A 21,517-nucleotide genomic window follows, 5' to 3' on the forward strand; every position below is an offset into this window, starting at 1 on the left:
ATGATAATCAGAAGAAAATTGAAGAATAATCCGCTCCTCAACTCCAACCAACATTAGGAAACACAAAGGCAGAAAGACATCAATCACCACCAACATGCTCTCATAAGCTCAAATCAAGATGTAGAACCAAAACACTATAAGACAGCCCTAAAAATTCCTCATTGGAAGGCTGCTATGGAGGAAGAAATGCAGGCACTTCAAGAAAACAATACTTGGAATTTGGTACCTTCGCCACCGCACATCAATATAGTTGGATCAAAGTGGATATTCAAAACTAAACTAAAGGAAGATGGAACCATTGAACGTTACAAGGCAAGATTAGTCACTCAAGGATACTCTCAGATAGAAGGAGTGGACTACGAAGAAACTTTTAGTCCTGTATCAAGCCAACAACAATTCGGCTCATCCTTGCATTGGCAGTGACCTTCAACTGGCCCTTGCGACAACTAGATGTCAAAAATGCATTTCTCCATTGCTTTCTCAAGGAAGAAGTCTACATGTCTTAACCACTTGGATTTCAAGATCTAGAAAAACCACACTTCGTATGCAAGCTCAACCGATCCTTATATGGTCTGAAATAGGCACCCAGGACCTGGTTTGAGAGATTATCTCAATTCCTCCTTCACATTGGCTTTATCGCACTCTAATCTCTCTCTTTTTATTTATAGAGATTACAATGTACTCACTCTCATACTTGTGTATGTGGTTGATATAATTATGACAGGGTCAAGCTCAAAACATGTTGAAGAACTCATGTCACATCTAGGATCCGAATTTTCTCTAAAGGACCTTGGCCCCTTACACTATTTCCTTGGCATAGAGATACATTTCTCAAATCATTTCTAAAATCTTTCTTTCTAACAACATTTCTTAAAATTCTAAAATCAAATTTATGAAATCTCTTCCTAAATATAATTTCATAGATTTCTCAATCATTTCTCTATAATCATAAAACATGTCTCTAAATCATAACACATTTCTAAAATTATCAAAGGAACACATTTACTTTCATTCTAAATCATACATGATATATAATTTCTTGGAATTCTATAATAATTGATATCTTAAAAACATTTCGTAAAATATACCACTCACAAATCCAATAATAGTATCCAAAACGTTTAATAAAGTAACCACTCATAAATTCTTCAAACTGAGTTTTTCTCTGCTCCAATTTCTGCCTGACGTGAAATATCGATCCACTACCAAATTAATTCATGTTTTAATCCAATATAATTTCAACATACTCTTATTTCCAATATAAATAACATTTTTTTCAAATTATCCCATAAATCCAATTTTATATCTCATTCTCTTCATTAAAAACCACTTTTATTCTCTCTCATAATACTTACAAGTGGATCCATCATTTACCAATCAATTTCTCTTTCTCTCAATTCATCACACACATTCTCTCTTTTTTTTTTACTCAATTTATTTTTCTTTTCCCATTTAAATTTGACCCCAAATTTCTTTCTCTCTCTTCCAACATTACACCTTCATTTTCTTCTTCTTCATACAAACCCACGAATTTTCTCTCCCTCCCTACCCTTTCTTCTTCCTTCCTCCTCTCTGTTTTCTTTCTTTTTCTCAACCAAAATTCCCTTGAATATGGTTTCTGTTTCGTATAATTTTTCCTCTCTTTCTTTCCGCAGCCCCACACTTTTTAATTGCCAACTTATTTCCTTTTTATAGAATTTCCATTGCTCTACTAAACTAATAAATCAACAACCAATTTTCAGTCTCACCCTTGTACAAGCGAAAACCATTTCTTGAGTACCCAGAAACTCACAAAATTTCAATATTTATTTCTTTAGAAAACTTTTAACCACACTTCCTAAGAGTTCTATTTCTCATAATTTGTCTAATTTTATCCTCAAAACAAACTTTCCCAACTCAGTTTATAGAGTTCTGATTCAAGCTTCTTGACCTTATTTACCCCACTCCTTCTCTTCAAGCTTCAATTTCTTTCTCTTCTCCTCTGTTTCGAAAACCCTCTACCATTTATTTTCCTTTCTTCCCTTTTTCTTTTCTTTTGTTTCCTTCTTTCTTTTCTTTTCTTTCTTTATCTAGCCATCTGTTTTATATGAGTCCCAAAATAAAAATTTCTTTTTTTTTCCTATTTCCTCGATGGTAAAAGACCATTATGCCCTCATTAATTTCAGCAATTCCAAATTTCTTTTTTCTGTATCCCTCCTCTCTACTCGAGCGTCACATGAATGAACCTATACCATATCCGAATGAGAGGGATCCTGAGATCATAGAAGCATGGTTAAGAAAGCTTAAAAGAAATGATAGTTACTACCTATACTAACAAGGTGCATCTTCCTTTTCGATAACTCAATCGTAAGAACTTCAAAGTTAAGCGTGCTTGACTTGGAATAACCTTCTAAAAGCATGAGGAACAACTTAGGAGAGTGTTGACAACTGTAAGAGTGAATAAGTTATATGCTGAATTCTCTAAATGTGAGTTTTGACTATCGCAGGTGTCCTTCTTAAGACACGTGGTGTCAAAAGATGGAGTCTCAGTAGATCCAACAAAGGTCGAAGCAGTGATCAATTGACCTCTTCCATCTACTGTCAATGAGGTACGTAGTTTTTTGGGATCGGGAGTTTATTACCATCGATTTGTGCAAGAATTTTCCAGCATAGCCATGCCCCTAACTCAATTAACTCGGAAGGGCAACTCGTTTGTTTGGAGTGGAGCTTGCGAGTTTAGTTACCCAGAACTCAAGCAAAGACTAGTTTCAGCACCAGTGCTTACTGTGACAAACAAAACAGGATATTACATTATTTGTAGTGATGCTTCTAAGAACGGGCTAGGTTGTGTTTTGATGCAATGGGGTAAAGTTATTACTTATGCATCTTGTTAGTTGAAGAAATGTATCTCTATGCCAAGGAAATAGTGTAAGGGGAAAAAATTAAAATCTTTACGGACTATAAGAGATTAAAGTACTTTTTTCACTCATAAGGAGTTAAATATGAGATAACAACGGTGACTTGAGTTAGTGAAAGATTATGACTGTGAGATTTTGTACCATCCAGGTAGAGCAAATGTAGTTGCATATGCCTTAAGCAGGAAGACTGCCCATACATCAGCCTTGATCATCACCTTGACTCATATTCTTAGTGATTTGGAATGTGCAGATATAGTAGCTGTAGTGGGTGATGTTACTGCACAGTTGGTGTTGTTGTTAGTTAAGCCAACCTTGAGACAAATAATTATTGACGCTCAGCAAGAAGATCCAAACCTTGTTAATAATTTACATCAAGTGGAGTCAAGGCAAATGAATGAGTTCTCTATATCCTCAAACTTTTGGCTTTTATATTAAGGGTGCCTGGGTGTACCTAAGATGTCGACCTCAAGAATGAGTTATTGACTGAAGCCCACATTTCCCCATTCTCGATACATCCTAGCAATACAAAGATGTATCAAGACTTAAACCAGTACTATTGGTGGATAACATGAAGAAAGATATAGCAGACTTTGTAAGTAAGTGTCTGGTTTGTCAGCAGGTGAAGGCGTCGAGACAGAAACTGGCAGGTTTGTTGCAACAATTGAGTGTGCCTGAGTGGAAAGGGAACACATATCTATGAATTTCATTATAGGATTGCCTATAACAGCTAAAGGCTACACCATAATATGGGTCATTGTTGATAGATTCACCAAGTCGGTGTATTTCCATGTTGGAAAAGTCTACTTACTCCGTAGAAATGTGGGCACAGTTGTATCTAGAGGAAATAGTGAGACTTCATGGGGTGCCAGTTTCAATTGTCTTTGCATTGTGCAGGTCGAAGAGCATATCATCTTCTTCAACAATCGTGCTGACAATACATGCAAGTATATACGAAATTACGATTGTAGTACAAAATGAAGTCGAATCCACAAGGACTTTTGATTATATTCTAAACGATGTTCGCAAATACCAAAAGTGTAAAAACAAAGAAATATAGGTGTTGTGTCTTAAATAAAAAAATATAATAAACAAAGTAGTAAAAATCTCAATAGTAGACACACTTCACAGAGCTGATAACAGGAAGAAGAAACAGCACATAACACGTAAATTGAGAGTTAACATATATCGAAAAGTGAGGGAGATTCAACGCATTCACAGACTTCTCGGCCTACCGTCTACCTTACAAACATTTATTAATGCCCAACTCGACTTCGTTCCCTCCCAAGACACCCAAACATAGAAACCCACAACTGTCGTTTCTATGTTTCCAAGCAATAAAGACAAGTTCTAGGTATGATTATGGGACCCCATTCCTGAGCATCCACAAAATACTATAGAAAAGTACTAATCACAAATGAAGCAAGTCGACAAATTGTAGACCCTTCCGGATCACTACAAAAGGTAGCATACAGAACAAAGCGGCCAACAGTGTTCAATAAGATATAAGAAATAAACACAACTTCATTTAAAAATAAATGGAGTAGCTAAAGGGTTGATCGTTCATCAGTTACAACGTATGAATCTCCCCCAAAATGGGGTTTAGCTCATGAATAAAGAAGGAAATACAATGGGTAAAAGAAGAAGACAACATATCTCAAGGAAATAGCAGAAAAACCAAAGAAGAAGATGACAACTCGATATAGTAGTGGAATATCCCTTATGTTGTCAACTTTCTACCCTCGAAAATGGAGAGAATCCTCCTCCTTGTCGTTTCAACTCTAAAAAACGTGCTTCTATTGGGATTTGTGTGTGGCAGCTAGGGTTAAATGTCCTTTTATATCGGGTTCTGTTTTTAGGGAACCCAGTTGAAATTTGTACGGACACGGTAAATCCTGTGTCTATGCTGTTATTGCGTAGTGAATCCATGCTCCAGCTCTGCTTCGCTCCAGCTTTCATCTGCTCCGTCTTGAAAATGCTTTGCTCACTCTTCTCTGAATTTGGCACTCTCTTTATGCTTAGTCTTCTGCTTCCAGACCTGTACATTGACACCAGAAATAAGAGCATTTAGTGCAATATTTAGTCAAAACATTCAAGACCTGGGACTTTTAGCTCGGATTCTATTGTATAATCTTATTTAAGCTATTTAAGAGCTAATAGCGACACACTTTGACAATTATTTGCATAAAAACAACCAAATAAATACTAGAATAACTCTCTTTTGGAGAGTGAGTTATCAGGTGCCATTTTCAATTGTCTCAAATAGAGACCTTAGTTTCACATCCAATATTTGGGAAAGTTTTCTAAAAGCTTTAGGTACTCGGCTGGAACTCAGTACATCCTTTCATCCACAGACGGATGGTCAAGTTGAGAGGCTGAACCAAACCTTAGAAGATATGTTGCGAGTTTGTGTGTTGGACTTTGCCGAAAACTGGGACACTCATTTGCATATGATGGAGTTTGCTTATAACAATAGTTATCAAGCAACTATAGGCATGACACCATTTGAAGCTCTTTATAGAAAGAACTATAGGTCTTTTGTATATTGGGATCGGGTAGGTGAGCGTAAGTTGTTAGGACTAGAGTTGGTCCAAGTTGCAATCGAAGCCATTCAAAAGATTAGAGGGAGAATGCAAACAGCACAAAGTAGACAAAAAAGTTATGCTCATACAAGACGAAGAGACCTAGAGTTTTCAATAGGTGATCACGTATTTCTCAAGGTAGCTCCTATCAAAGGAGTTTTGAGGTTTGGAAGGAAAGGGAAATTTAGTCAATGCTTTGTCAGACCATTTAAAGTCTTGGAGAGGATTGGCCCTATAGCTTATCGACTGGCTTTACCGCCTTCTCTCTCTACAGTCCACAATGTCTTTCTATGTCCATGCTACAGAAGTAAATGGTAGATCCATCTCACATCATCGACTACAAGCCATTGTGTCAAAGTGAGAACCTTAGCTATGAAGAGAAGCCAAGCCGAATTCTTGCGAGAGAATTGAAGCCTCTTCGTAACACTGAGAAATATCTCTCGTTAAAGTTATTTAGCTGAATAACAATCATGAGGAAGCAACTTGGGAATGAGAGGATGAAATGAAGACTAAGTATCCATAACTTTTTCAAGACTAGCGACTTTCGAGGACGCAAGTTCTTAAGGTGGGGAGATTGTAACACCCCGTAATCTTATAAGAGATATTTTAGTAGTTTAAATTGCATGAATAAATAGATAACTTTTTTTTCTACTTCTTAATTTAGTTTTCTATTCGTGTTGATAGATGATCAAGGTGATGAACTTCCCACAAATAACATCAAATTTGCACTTGTTGGGATTCAACTTCATGTTATATATATCTTCTCCATATGTTGAATGCTTCATTGATGCCTGCCTTGTGTTGGCTTGCTTCCTTACTTTTCAGAAGCATGTTGTCCATGTACACCTCCAATATTTTGTGGCCTATCTATTTGGCAAACATCTTCTTCAACATCTTCTAATAAGTTGCCCCTGCTTTGTCCCGGCCGAAGAGTATCACCTTGTAGTAGTAGAGCCATTGGTCTGTTACGAAGGATATGTGCTCTTGGTCCAAGACATGCATCCTGATCTAGTTATAGCAGTAGTCTGTGTCCATGAACATGAACATCTTGTTTTTATCTCTGTAAACTTTATTTTAACATCTCTCTACATTAAGAATGACAAAATTTTTTATAGAATCCGATCTTGCTCCAATGACAAAGAATGAATTTTCCACCAAGTCCCCATTATAATTTTCTTAAGTAATTAATTTATATTTTATTAATTGTTTTACTAAATTAAATATTAAATAGTTTTATTTTCTAAGTAATTAATGTATATTTTATTAATTGTTTTACTAAATTAAATATTAACTACTTTTTAAAAAAATTATTTATAGTAGTAAAAATAATTTTCAATAAAATAGATATAAATTTTATATATTTATTACGTTTTTATTTTTTAAATTCAAAAAGTAATTAAAATTAATTAATAAATTGGTAATTTTTGCGGTTATCTTTATTAGTTATGAAACACACTCTAAAGTTGCATCAAAACTCATTAATTAATGAAGATAGAAAATTTATGTATATATCTCAACTTTCCTTTAAATATATCTCAACTTTTTTATATCTAATTTTTTCTCACTGTAACTTTTATTTCTCTTTTTATTTATTTATTTTCTCTAAAATATTTGATATTTTTTCTGTCTTTTTTTTTTCTCATTATAACTTTCCCTTGTTTCTATTTTTTCTTTTCTCTAACATTCCTTTTGATCTCAAATTTATGGTCTCTTTAAATTTTTTGTTTTTATTTTAAGTTTTCTGTCACTAAATTTTTCCTTTCTCTAACATGCCTTTCGATCTCAACTTTGTGCTTTCTTTAAATTTTTTATTTTTGTCTTTTAACTTTTCTGTCACTAAATTTTCTCTCTAAAATTTTCTTTTAAAATGTTAAATTTTATCTCTTTGAACTTTTATTTTCAGTTCCCTATCTTCGGCATGACAAAAATTCATGTAGGGTCCGATCTCGCTCCAAGAACATAGAATGAATTTTCAACCATAATCGTTATCAAAAATACTCTAAGTTATAAATTTAGCTACAGGCCTGAAATATATGAAGTCCATACGAGTAAATTGAATGCTATATTATGGGTACTAAACGGGGACAAATATTCCACAAATAAAAAAAAATTGTATTGAAACTCATTAATTAATGAAGATAGAAAAGAAGTTAATTAATTTGGTGTGGATTAATTAAATGGAGAGTGGAAGGTGATCTGCAAATAATGCATGAATAATATTGATGTGTTATATGATATATGGCGGCTACTGGCGTTGAAGTAAAATGGAAGGGAAATCCTTCACAGCCGCAAACTCCAAAAACAATTAATGCATCCATTTCCTCTATGTATCGCACAAAACTTCTTGTACACGAAATTATGTACATGGATATACACAACTTTCTAAACCTATAACCATTGTTTTAAAGTGCATATTAATTTACTACTTTTTTGTCTTAATTAATTTAAGAATTGTATATTAAAAAAAACGAGAGAGAATTCTTCTTCTTCTTTACGCTACTCGGTCTCTCTTGGCCCACAAATTCATCTTCTTTCCCTTCAACAAAATCCTATAAATACAAACCAACTTCTTCTCCATTTTCCATATCATCAATTTATTTCATTCTCTTCTCCCTTCCTCTTACATTTCTAAAGAAGCACTGCCAATACAAAAACTAAAATGACAACTCTCCCAACCTCCCTCATTCTTCTCTTTTCCTTTTTTGGACTTCTCGACTCGGCCTTTGCCATTGCATTCTCGTATAACGTTGTTGGTTTTGGAGCCAAACCCGATGGCAAGACCGACTCGACGGAAGCGTTTCAAACTGCATGGGTAAATGCATGCAACTCCGTCAAACCAGCCTCCATTTATGTGCCAAAGGGAAGATATTACCTTCGCAGTGGAACCTTCAACGGGCCTTGTAAGAACAACGCCATCTTTATACGCATTGATGGTACTCTTCTGGCTCCCTCAGACTTTCGAATCATTGGCAACTCTGCAGCTTGGATTGCGTTTAGGCATGTTGATGGAGTAACTATCTCTGGGGGCATTCTCGATGGTAAAGGAGCTGGTTTATGGGCTTGCAAAACCTCTGCCAAGACTTGTCCAACTGGGGCCTCGGTATGCAAAATAGTTTATTAATCTCTTGTTCATTTTGCATCAACAATAAACTTCTTTATCAACTCATCAAACACCTATACTATTAAATTCTCTTGAAGATGAGTTTTTATAATCATTTAATTAAATTTGTTGCAGACACTTGAATTCTCCGACTCGAAAAATGTAGTGATCAGTGCATTGACGTCACTTAATAGCCAAATGTTCCACATAGTGGTAAATGGCTGCCAAAATATCAAAATGAAAGGGCTTAAGGTCTTGGCCCCTGGCAACAGCCCCAACACTGATGGCATTCATGTCCAACTATCGTCTGATGTGACCATATTAAACTCCAAGATAGGCACCGGAGACGATTGCATATCCATCGGCCCTGGCACCTCCAACCTGTGGATTGAGAATATTATTTGTGGGCCTGGTCACGGAATAAGGTATGTTTGATTATTGTTAAGATATTAGAAATATGTAACGGTAAAGCGAAGATGTATAAACGAGTATTGTATGAGTCAATAATGTATTTGATTGGTTGAAGCAGCATCGGGAGTCTAGCAAAGGACCTACAAGAGGCTGGAGTGCAAAATGTTACTGTGAGAAAAGCTTTATTTTCACGTACTCAAAATGGGGTAAGAATCAAGGCATGGGCCAAGCCGAGCAATGGCTTTGGAAGGAACATCGTGTTCCAGCACATTGTAATGGACAATGTCCAAAATCCAATCATTATTGATCAAAATTATTGCCCGAGCCATAAAGGTTGTTCGAATCAAGCGTCTGGAGTCAAAATTAGCGATGTGACATATCAAGACATTCGTGGAACATCGGCCACTGAAGTTGCAGTGAAATTTGACTGCAGTCCTAAAAACCCATGCACTGGAATAAGGTTGGAAGACGTAAAGCTTACTTATATGAATCAAATAGCCGCATCAATGTGTAGCCATGTAGGAGGCGTTAGTGCAGGTCTTCTTCAACCCACCAGGTGCTTCTAACCAAAATATATTATATTACTATATCAGCCTCAACCAATCCATTAAGTTTGCGAGTGTAGTTTTAACTATACAACCGTGTCCAAATATTTATTTTCGATAAGATAAATATAGGAAATTCTTTATTCTTTTCTAAACTGTTTGTTCAATATTATATAGTTTGAAATTGATATTAAATAAAAAATACTTTTAAATACAATTTACTTTTACAAAATTATTCGATTTAAAAACGTATGTAAGACAAAAGCTACAATATAACTTAATAAACTCAATCGATCTACAAGGCTTCATTTCCGACTCTATAAAATCTCTTTAATCTTCCAATATGTGAAGTCTTTGAGAATAACGTAAAAAATACATGAAAAAACTAGTCAAATATTAGACCTTCTAGCTTAGAAGAAGGAAATCTCAAATGGAAGAACACTTTGTCAATGGAAAGAATAAAAACAATGACGTCTACAAGGTAATTGGAGTTGGTATTGTCTCTCCTAAAATGAACGATGGTTGTTTGAAATAACTTCAAAATGTGAGACATGTATCGAACCTCAAAAGATGTTTAATTTCACCGAGTATATTAGAGTCAATCGGCTAAGATCTAGATTTAGAAATTTAGAAATTTGTAACATAAAATCTGTTAAATCCATTATACTTTGGAAACAAAAAATATTAAGATTGAATCAAAATGTAAAATGGACTAAAAAAATATAAAATCAATTTAGAAAAGTGGAAAATGAATAAAAAAAAAGTTTGAAATTCGAAAGTAGTGTTAGGGGAAAGCAACCGAAAGGACTCATTCTTCCCACTTTTGCCCGAGTGCGTTTTTACCACATTTCTAAATTGATATGTAATTTACAAACAATACTACTTACGAAAACTTAAGGCCACACGCTTCCATGCCTCCACCTGCTATATTGATATGCAATTTTATCCAAGCTTTTGCCCTAACTCTTTCTTCCCACTTTTGCCCTTACTCCTTCCTCCTAAAATTAAATAAAAGAAAGCCTCAGCACGCTGCATTCGATAAAAGAAATTAAATAAAAGAAAGGCAAAAGTTGCACGGCTGCCTCCACAACCCAAACGCCACCACCATGGTTGAAACACAAACACCTCAGCATTCTGCACAGCCGAACAAGCTGCATTTAAACGTCTCCACAACCCAAACATCGCACGCCTGTTATTTAATTTTAGGGGCAAAACATTAAGATCGAGAGGCTTCAATTTATTGTATAATAGATTTGTGATTTTATTCGAACGAGCCTGTACTGAATGTTGTTTAAGTTTACCAACCCCTATTTTCAAGGGATTTTATTAGACACAACTAATTTTGTAGGACATCATGTAGATATGGTTGCTTAGGGGAGATTAGATTCTAAAACATAGTTTAGATTGCAATAGTAAATAATAAATTATTGTTAATATTAGATTGCCAAAAACAGTGTAGTTTAGATTGCAAATACCATATGTACAGGTGAGGGAAGTAAATTTTCTTCGAAAACAGTGTAGTTTGGGCAACAGGACCGAAGGCCTCGACACTTTGGGAGATTAGATTGGACTCATGGATTCTAATTATGAGGAAGCAGGAGATTAGGTCTTTTTCATTTTTCTTTTGGGATAAATGAATATTCTTTTTGAAGTTTATTTGGATATAAGATCGGGTGGAATCTTCTTTTCAATCTCAAATATATTTATTTTATTTATTACATGTAATCTATTTTTATATACGAATTATGCTGCAAAATACTACAAAAAATAAAGTTTCACATATTTGTGTTTTCTATGCTGAGAAGCTCATCAAAATGCATCAAAATGCATCTACTCTGTAGAATCTTATTTCTACCTGTTGTATTGACATCTCTTACTTATTTAGGATAGGAACCTCCTCACTCCCCTTTCTCACTTTGGAAATCCAAATATATTCATTTCAAAAGTCGTAGTTTAATAATTTCATGTCTTCTATATTTTAGGTAATTGTTTAGCGTCTTATAATATGTTGAAACATGTCTTCTTCCGTCAATAGATATGGTTAAAGGCGACAATAGGAGGTAGACGATCAAGCCAACGATTTCTAGCTGCTGGAATTACTCCTGCGAGACCAAAGTCGGATAAACTATGCACAATCTCGTTGGACGAATTGTTGTAATTTTTTCTTTATGTTTTCTTCTGAAAATGAGGTAACTATATAGTTATACTGTGTATGGACAGATTCATCTTATATATGGTTGCATTTAATAAATAGAGATAGGATTCTCTTATGATAATTTGTTATGTGTCATCTTAACAATGTAGTAGCTACATATTTATACTATGTATGAACTATTTAATTCTATTTTGAAAAATAATGGTATATTTGATATTTTTGTTTATGGTTCCATCTATCATATTTATACTATTTATATTTTTGTTATCCATCCATCCATGATATATCTACTTTCAAAAGTTGGTGTTCATAAACTTTTTGATGAGTAAATACTTATGCAGGATCAGAAAGTTATCACTTGTTGTAACTTTCTTTATGCTTTCTTTTGACTATGGGGTAACTACGTACTTATACTATGTATCGATAGTTTAATCTATATTTGGTTGCATCTGTACTATGTAGGGCTATATAATACTATGTTATCAAAATGAAACTTATATAAGGTAATCATTGGTGATGTGTAATCGTTGACTGGAAAATAAATAATAAAATAAGTTGTAAAATCAAAAGCTACAATATAAAAAATAAAATAAGTTGGAAAATCATAAGCAATAAGTTGGAAAATTATATAGTTTGAAATTGATATTAAATAAAAAATACTCTTTAATACAATTTTTTTTTTTACAAAATTATTCGATTTAAAAACGTATGTAGGACAAAAGCTACAATATAACTTAATAAACTCAATCGATCTACAAGGTTTCATTTCCGACTCTATAGAATCTCTTTAATCTTCCAATATGTGAAGTCTTCGAGAATAACTTAAAAAATACATGAAAAAACTAGACAAATATTAGAGCTTCTAGCTTCGAAGAAGGAAATCTCAAATGGAGGAACACTTTGTCAATGGAAAGAATAAAAACAATGACGTCTGCAAGGTAATTGGAGTTGGTATTGTCTCTCTTAAAATGAACGATGGTTCTCTAAAATTGCTCCAAAATGTGAGACATGTATCAAACCTCAAAAGATGTTTAATTTCACTAAGTATGTTAGAGTCAGTCAGCTATTAATACAGTGGACATATAGGCATGTTTTAGATATGAAAAGACGGCAAAATTGTACTAATTGAAGAGAAAATCAATGGCATAAATGTAACCAAAGGTATAGAGTCCTCGAGGCAACTTTACTGGTTAGTGATGGTGATTAACAGAAGCGGACGTGTGACACAAACATCTCTCTCATATAAGTTCAGATGGTTTGCAAGAATTAGCCAAACAGGGCATATTACCGAAAGGCTCGAATGAGGAATTCAACTTCTTTGAACATTGTGTCTTGGAAAGGCTAGGAGGCATAGTTTTCAAAAATCAGAACATGTAACAAAGTGAATACTCGACTATGTTCTTTTAGTGGTTCGAGGTGTTTTCTCACCATAATTGATGAGTTTTCTAGGAAAACATGGATATTTTTCTTGTAAACTAAAGATCAAACCTTAAAAAGTTTAAAGAATGGGAGAAACTTGTGGAAAGTGAAACCTTAAGATCTCTTATGGACTTGAAGACAAATAATGGACTTGAGTTTTGTGTAGAAGAGTTCAATAGTTTTTACAAAGAAAATGGAATAGCTCAACACAACACAATCAGGTATACTCCTCAACAAAATGGCGTCGCTGAAAGGCTAAACATAACAATAATGGAGAAAGTTAAATGCTTACTTTCTAATGCGAATCTACCTGAAAGATTTTGGGCAGAGGCAGCCTTATATGCTGCTTACACCATTAATAGAAGACCTTATACAACAAATGAATTCCAAATTCTAGAAGAAATGTGGACTGAGATATCCTCCTACGTACAAATTAGGGCAAGTTAGAACCAAGGGCGGTTTAGTGCATGTTTGTGGGATTCATTGAAGGAGTTAAAGGATACTGGTTGTGACTTCCTTTAGGAAAGAGGTGTATTCACAACTTAGAGGTTGTTTTTAGAGAACATGAAAGGTTCATGTATCAAGAAGTTGGAAAATCAAGCACACCTAGACAAAAGGAGATGACTTTCGGGTTATGATCTTTTTCTTGGTTGGAAAAAATGATATCAACTGGAAGGCAAGCCTACAGTTAGTAGTAGATATTTCCAACACAGAGGCAAAGTTTATAGACTTGTCAGAAAGCGTTAAAGAGGCTCTATGGTTAAAAGGACTCTTGAAAGATTTCGCATTTGATCAACCAAAAGTAAAAGTTTACTGCGATAACCAAAGTACAATACATCTATGGAAATATTAGCAGTTTTATAGTAGAACAAAACACATTGATATAAAATACCACTTCATTGGAGAGCAAATAAAAAATGGGTAGATTGAAGTTGTAAAAGTTCATACCTTTGACAATGCAACAGATCATATGTTGACAAAGCCAGTAAATCAAGCCAAATTTGAGTATTGTCTACGGCTGGTTGGTGTCTTTCTATCTGAAAGAGGGTAGATCTTGATCTTTTACTCCAAGAATAATGGAAAAAGTTGTGGTTGCCCATATTATTAAAAGTCAAAGACCTTTTCACAACGTTTTGAAAAGTTACTCAAAGTGGTACAAAAAACATTTTAATATTCGTTAACAATACTATTAAAAAAGTTTATTGCTTCTTATTAAAGCTTTGGGAGAGAAAAAATTCTTACTTATCTCATTCTTTGATAAGGTCCATATAGATAGACCAACTATATCCAGGGATTTACAAAGTGATACAACGTAAAAATAGAAACTAACTAACAAACTCTAATACTCCCCTTAAAGATGGGAAACAGTATTAGAAAAACACATCTTGGAGAGTAAGAAAGAAAAAGAAAGACAAGGCAAGGCTTTGATGAAGATATTGGCGAACTGCGAATCAGACTGAACAGGTAAAAGCTTAACAAGTCCATCAACAATCTTATCCCGTATAAAGTGACAATCAAGCTCAATATGCTTTTGTACGCTCATGAAATGAAGGATTAGAAGCAATGTGGATGGCAGCTTGATTATCACTGTTTATGCAAGAAATTGCACAACCTTAAATTAGCTCGAACCTGGTCCTAGCTCCGACCTGAAACCCAAAGGGAAGACCTGCATAAGTTGGCAAAATCTCCAACGCTCAAGTCAATACGTAGCTCGGACTCAATATTAAGTTCGAGGTCAAATTCCATACCTGATGGTGAAATGAGGCCCTCTATTTATAGGTTTAGTTTCCGACAAGGGTCGCAATAGGCGGTTACCTTGGTCGGATTTGAGGTCGATCGTGTTGGGCTCCAGCAGATCGAGCTCGGACACTTTCCCGAAGACAACAAGTTGATCTTTGACAGGAAATCACAAAGTCCTTCACCTCGGAAGGTTTCGAGATGGAGATCAGTAAGTTGCTCTTTCGGATTTTCCTTTAATGGTGAATCCTCGTCCTCCACGTGGAAGCAGGATGTTTCCTCCCCAAACATTGGCCCAGCCCCCTCTCTGCCTGGTTCGATCTCAATCTTGCAGAGCAGTTCTCCTTTCAAAACCAATTCATGTGGTGACTTTCGATGCCATTATAATAATTACGACCGTTGGAAAACCTCGAAAACGTAACTGGCGTCCGACGCACACTTGAGTACCCCTGACGCTCGGACTTCTTTCGATCTGGATCGTCCAAATTTGGACACGTGTGCGGTCAAGATTAAATTTCGGGATACTATAAATACCCACAAGGCCTTGTTTCCGTTTTTTACGCTTTCTGAAATCTTTGAGTACGACCTGCTCGGAATCTTTCTCTAGGTCAGTCTCGTTCTTTTGTCTTCGTTTCATATTTTTGATCTGTCAAGTCATGTCGAAGTCTTCCAGTTCTCCAAGTTCGTCTAGTAGTAATTCTTCTAGTAGCGCAACTCGGAGTCGGGATCCTTCACCCAAGAAGGCCGATTCCGTAGAGGAGTTTGCGAGTAGGTTAGACTCTGAGCTGGAGAAAGAGATAGATAATTTTAGGTTCTCTGAGGATGATGGAGATGATAACGACACATCTACCTCGAGTCAAGGTTTAGAATACCCTTCCTAGATGCCTGAAAACTACATCGGCCCCCTACGTAGAAGATATAACATACTGGATGATATCATCCTTAGGCTTCCTAGGGAAGGGGAGCGAGCTGACAATCCTCCGGAGGGGTGTATAACCCTTTATTTGAAGATGTTTGAGTACGATTTTCGCCTACCCGTCCATCCTTTGGTGCAGGAGTTCTTAGTCCGAACTGGGTTAGCTCCTGCTCAAGTGGCCCCCAATGGATGGGGAGTCATCTTTAGCCTAACTATATTATTTTGGCTAAAGTGTATGGTGGTAGAAGATCTAGACCTCCTCAGAGTTGACCAACTTTTAGCCTGCTTTGAGGTCAAGCGAATCTTTAGGAAGCCGGGGAGGTACTACTTGTGTGCTAGGAAGGGTGCAGGAGGCATTCTGAAAGGTCCAACCTCCATAAAAAAGTGGGTTGGAAAGTGGTTCTTTGCCTCCGAAGCATGGCTGGCCAAGAACGAGTTCGACCTGCCTTTCTTCAACGTCCCTTATAGGTTTGGGAACTTAGGTAAGGAGTGGAGTCTTTACTTGCTTTCGATCATTTTTTTCTTCATGCTCTAACCCATGGCTTCGATGTTTTCAGTTGCTATAAGGCTGATTCCTCAGCCTTCCGAGCCGACCTTTAACGCTTTGAAGTTCTTCAAAGGCATATTCAAGAGCGGCAAGCAGATTAGCACGCTCATAATAGACAAGCTCCTCCTTACCTCTGGACTGCTCAACTTCAATACGTTTTTAGCCCCTTCTGAAGCTCGGAGACCGAACTCGGAACTAGGTTAGTTGTCTTTGGTGTATTTCATACTTAACTTTTTAGTGGTTTTCTTTGTTCTTAACCTTTATTTGCTTCCTTTGCAGCCATGGTGTGCGGCTTCTCCCAGGACGTCAGGTGCAAATGCCCTCGTGCTAGACAGACCTCCAAGGCTAAGGAGGCATGGAGTCCTGCTGTTGCTGATCCTCCTACCGAGGTCGAGGTGGTGAAGATCGAGCGCTAAGCGGTTTCGCCATAGGAAGCTACTGCAGTTGGAACTTCTCAGGATCAAAAGATCCTTGAGGTCTCTCCCCTTAGGGAGGTTCGGAGGAGGGCCTCCCCTAAGAAGTCCAAGAAGAAGAAATGCAAGGCTCACCACTCCGAGGACGAGGTGAGGGAGGTACGCGCTGAACAACTTGTCCGTCCCTTCGAGGACTTAGTCGATGATCCCGAGGAAAGAATGGGTGGTACCTCGGATATCGATATGGGCGACCTCCTCACTGTGAAGGAACGAGAGGCTTCCTCGACCCCTCTAGAGGCTGTCGTTGCCTTGGAAGGCGAGCTCAAGGAGGCTTGAGCTAAGACCCTGGCATGAAAGTCTACTTTCGAAGCCGATAAGGCCAAGCTCAAGAGTGCTCAGGCGGAGGTTGCCCGGCACATGGAGAATCTGAAAGGCGCATATGCTGTGGCAAAATGCCTTAAAAAGGAAAATTTCGCGCTGATAAAGCAGAACGACGAACTCGAGTGCCTCCGAGAAGACATGGAGGGTAAGCTAAGGACTTGTGACTCCGAGATGGCAGAACTGAAGGCTAGGCTCGAGCTCTAGGAGTCAAGCTTAGTAACGGTGTCCTTTTGGAGGAAGTCTTTCGCAAACACCCTAACTTCGACGGGTTTGCCAAAAACTTCAGCGACGTCGGTTTCCAGTTCTTGATGAAGGGGGTCAAGGAAGTGGCTCTCGAGCTCGACCTTGAGCCCATCAAGCTCAGATATGCCAAGAAGTGGGCTTCAGGTCCCAACAGGACACCTGGCCCCCAAGACTTTGTGGACCAATGCTTGAAGGAGCTCGAATCTGACGCTGAGCTCAACGAGGGGGAGGACATTGGCCTTTCTTCCCAAGAAGTTTATGGGGCTCTCCACTCAACTGTTGGCGTTAACTTCTACCAAGAGGTCGGGATGATGGACTCTCAAGAGGTCGACATCCTTGGATCTCAAGGCGAACTTGGGTCTCACCTCGGAAGCAGCTGAGGCCTTCTCCAACTCTTCCCGCTTTCCTTGTCATATCTCTACTTTTCACCTTTTTTGTACTGGGTCTCGAGGTCTATACACCTCGGCTCGAACTTTTAAGTATAAATACAATGTTTCTTTTAGATTTCTTTCTTAGTTCGCCTCATTGTGCCTCGAACTAGCAATTTATAGAGCATTAAATTTTCCTAAGTTTTAGTTCACATCTTACCTCGAACTCGTAAGTTCTAGAGGCTTCAATTTTTCTATGTCTTAGTCCCCATCTGGCCCCCATTTAATTTCACGTCGAACTCGGACCCTTAGAAGACACGGAATTAAATAATACGGAGCCTTTTACTGGGACTAGCCTTTGAAAATTTTTACAAGTCCCATTTACTTTTGGACCACTTCAACATTTCAACGGTAGTATCGCTTCAGGTGCTCTGCATTCCATGGATGCAGAAGTAACATTCCTTCCAGATCGACCATCATGTATGTCCCAGATCGTAATATGCCTTTGACTTCAAATGGCCCCTCCCAACTTGGTTCCAGCGTATCAACATGCTTCTGCACCTTACGGAGGACTAGGTTTCCGATCTGAAAACTCCGAGGCCGGACTCTCGAGTTGTAATGCCTTGCCATTCGATTTTGATACTCTACCAGGCGTAGCTGTGCCGCTTCTCTTTTCTCATCAAGGAGGTCAAGGTTGAGAAGTAGCTCTTCCTCGTTCCTTGCCTGCTCATAGTAGTCTATTGGTAGCCTAATTTCTACAGGCACCACGGCCTCGGAACCGAAGGCCATAGTGAAAGGTGTTTGCCAGCGGACTCCTGATACGTGGTTTGGTAGGACCAGAGCACTTCAGGCAGCTCCTCGGCCCACCTGCCTCTCCTCGCATCCAGCTGTAGCTTAAGACCACGCTTAATGATCTTATTAACTGCTTCTACTTGTCCGTTGGCTTTGGGGTGAGCTAGGGACAAGCAGAGGTGACTGATTCCGAGCTTGTGGCAGAAGACCTTGAACTTTGAGTTGTCGAACTGCTTGTCATTGTCCGTCACGATGGCATTAGGTATGTCAAAGCAGTAGACAATGTTCGTCCAAACGAAGGTCGTGACCCTGGCTTCTGTGATTGTAGAAAACGCTTCGGCCTCAGCCCATTTGGTAAAATAATCTACAGATACCACGACGTACTTGGTCTGTACCTTGCCCAATGGGAAAGGTCCAATTAGGTTCACTCCCCATTATGCAAAAGGTCACGGAGCTGAGATCGGAGTAAGCAGCTCGGGAGGTTGATGGATGAAGTTCGCAAAGCGTTGGCAGTTGTCACACGCTTTCACGAACTCTTTTGCCTCTTGATCAGACTAATAGTAACCCTGGGAAACGACCTTGGCCGATAAGGACCTGGCCCCTGAGTGGTTGCCTCAGACCCCTTCATGTACTTCCAGGAGAACGTAAATCCCATCTTCTTTGGAAATGCATTTAAGGAGGAGTAAAGATAACCCGCATCGGTACATTATTCCATCTCAGAGTAGGTTCCGAGCTGCCTCCTTCTCATCTTTTTTGCCTCCTTCAGGTGTGTTGGGATATTGCCTTCTAGGAAGTCCCCGATCGGATCCATCCATGAGGAGGCTGGGAGTCAACTTCCATTATATCCGGCTCCAAAATAGAAGGGTTATCCAAAATTTCCACTAGGACCGATCTCACCAGGTCGGTCTCGTAGACAAATGCTAATTTGGCTAAGGCATCAGCATTGGAGTTCTCTGACCTCGGGATCAGGCTGATCCATAAGCCTGGAAATGGGCGAGGTGCGACCTGACCTTTCCCAGATACTTCTCCATCCGAGGGTCTTTCGTTTGGTATTCTTCTTTGACTTGATTCACTATTAGCTGAGAATTGCTGAAATCTGAAGGTGGCTGGCTCCGAGTCCCCTGACAATGCGCAGCCCGACCAATAAGGCTTCATACTCGGCCTCATTATTTGAGGTACAAAAATTGAAGCGAAGGGCATACTCGAAACGCATGCCATCCCGAACGAGGAGGAGCACTCCTACACCGCAACCTCTTTCACTCGACGATCCATCCACGTACACCATCCACGGCTGGTCGGACTCAGAGGTTGGACCTGGTGAAGGAGTGAGTTCGACTATGAAGTCTGCGATAACTTGCCCCTTCACAACTGTTCGAGGTTCGAATTGGATATCATATTCGTTCAGTTCCACAACACACTTCATTAAGCGGCAATACATCTCTGGCTTATGGAAAACTTGCTTCAAGGGCAAGTTTGTGAGCACGGTCACGGCATGGGCTTGGAAGTAAAGCTTCAGCCTGCGTACCGAGGTGACTAAGGCAATGACCAACTTCTCCATTTGGGGATACCTGGGCTCGACCTCAGGCATGGCTTTACTTGTGTAATACACAGGATTTTGCCGTACTCCGTCTTACTTTATTAGGGCCGAGCTGATTACATTGTCGAACATGGCCAAGTACAAATGTCACTTGTCTGCTGGCATAGGCTTTGCGAGCAACGGTGCCAAGCAGAGATAGATTTTGAGTTTTTCAAAGGCTGTCTCGCACTCAACTGTCCACACAAAAGGTCCCTTCTTCCTTAGGATTTTGAAGAAAGTGATGCATTTATCTGTGGACCTGGAGACAAACCTATTGAGGGCAACGATTCTCTCGTTAAGGCAATGCAGCTGCTTGAGGGTCTTTGGGGCCTGCATCTCGAGCACGACCCTTATCATCTCCAGGTTGGCCTCTATTCCTCGATTATTCACCATAAACCCAAGTAACTTGCCAGATGAAACTCCAAAGTGCACTTAACAGGAATCAACTTCATCTCGTACTTGCGTACGACCCCGAAAGTTTAGATCAGGTCGACCAGGTGCGACCGTCCACGTAAACTTCCATATTACGTCTGATCTAGTTGGCAAACATTTTGTTCACCATCCTCTGATAAGTTGCCCCCGCATTCTTTAGACCGAAAGGCATGACCTTATAACAATACAGACCTTGATCGGTTATGAAGGAAGTGTGGACTTGGTTTGGTTCGTGCATTTTTATTTGGTTGTATCCGGAGTAGGCATCCATGAAGGTGAACAGCTCGTGCCCGATCATAGCATTTACTAGCTAGTCGATCCTCAACAGTGGCAAACAATCTTTTGGGCAAGTCTTGTTAAGATTGGTGAAATCTACGCACATTCTCCACTTTCCGTTGGATTTTTTTAACTAAGACAACGTTAGGGAGCCACTCAGGATACAAAATCTCTTTTATATATTCAGCTTTTAGCAATTTATTCACTTCCTCAACAATTACATCATTCCTTTTCTTATTTACAGGTTTTCTCTTTTGCTTGACAGGTTGGAATGATGGGTCGATGTTGAGGCGATGAACCATTATCTTCGGATCAATGCCCAGCATGTCCTCATGAGACCATGCAAACATGTCCGAGTTTGCTCTAAGGAAAGAGATGAGTGCTTCCCTGTCCGCGGCCTCCCAACTTGGTGCCTATGCTCACTTGCTTCTTTGGGCTGAGCACGGGGACAAGCTCCAACTCCTCTGTGGGCGCAGCTACTTCTCGCTGGTTAGTTTGGGGGAGCTCGTCCTCGGAAAGGTGAGTAGTTGGACTTGGAGGAATTGACTGTTCTTCCAAGGTGCAAACTGTCAATCCCTTGAGTGCAGACGTATAGCACTCTCTGGATGTTTTCTGCTCTCCTCGTATCATGTCACCTCCGTTGATTGTTGAGTTTTTCATAACATGGTGCAGAGTTGACAGAATGGCTCGAAGTGAGCGGATAATAGGTTGTCTGAAGATGGCATTGTAG

The 21,517-nt window shown here is 38.5% G+C and overlaps 3 protein-coding genes across 3 annotated transcripts; 1 reads left to right on the forward strand and 2 right to left on the reverse strand.

The window, feature by feature from the left end:
- The first annotated feature begins 8,012 nt into the window (after positions 1 to 8,012).
- Positions 8,013 to 9,607, forward strand: LOC148207604 (polygalacturonase-like). Its single transcript, XM_088118403.1, has 3 exons — positions 8,013 to 8,576; positions 8,712 to 9,001; positions 9,106 to 9,607. Exons 1-3 carry the CDS (start codon positions 8,136 to 8,138, stop codon positions 9,551 to 9,553), a joined length of 1,179 nt encoding a protein of 392 aa, XP_087974529.1. The 5' UTR covers positions 8,013 to 8,135; the 3' UTR covers positions 9,554 to 9,607.
- Positions 9,608 to 18,116: 8,509 nt separating this feature from the next.
- On the reverse strand, positions 18,117 to 18,500 carry LOC148207605 (uncharacterized). Its single transcript, XM_088118400.1, has one exon. The coding sequence runs from the start codon at positions 18,498 to 18,500 to the stop codon at positions 18,117 to 18,119; it is 384 nt and encodes a 127-aa protein (XP_087974526.1).
- A 1,078-nt stretch (positions 18,501 to 19,578) lies between these two features.
- LOC148207606 (uncharacterized) lies at positions 19,579 to 20,091 on the reverse strand. Its single transcript, XM_088118401.1, has one exon. The coding sequence runs from the start codon at positions 20,089 to 20,091 to the stop codon at positions 19,579 to 19,581; it is 513 nt and encodes a 170-aa protein (XP_087974527.1).
- Between the last annotated feature and the right edge of the window lie 1,426 nt (positions 20,092 to 21,517).

The sequence above is a fragment of the Momordica charantia genome, unplaced genomic scaffold, assembly GCF_013281855.1.
Source record: "Momordica charantia cultivar OHB3-1 unplaced genomic scaffold, Mcharantia_2.0 BLBB01000127.1, whole genome shotgun sequence".
NCBI lineage: Eukaryota > Viridiplantae > Streptophyta > Magnoliopsida > Cucurbitales > Cucurbitaceae > Momordica > Momordica charantia.

Coding starts and splice junctions, on each gene's coding strand:
- LOC148207604 (XM_088118403.1), top strand. CDS start 8,136: ATGACAACTCTCCCAACCTCCCTCATTCTTCTCTTTTCCTTTTTTGGA. Junction 8,577..8,711: donor CTTGTCCAACTGGGGCCTCG/GTATGCAAAATA, acceptor AATTTGTTGCAG/ACACTTGAATTCTCCGACTC. Junction 9,002..9,105: donor GGGCCTGGTCACGGAATAAG/GTATGTTTGATT, acceptor TGGTTGAAGCAG/CATCGGGAGTCTAGCAAAGG.
- LOC148207605 (XM_088118400.1), bottom strand. CDS start 18,500: ATGGCCTTCGGTTCCGAGGCCGTGGTGCCTGTAGAAATTAGGCTACCA.
- LOC148207606 (XM_088118401.1), bottom strand. CDS start 20,091: ATGCCTGAGGTCGAGCCCAGGTATCCCCAAATGGAGAAGTTGGTCATT.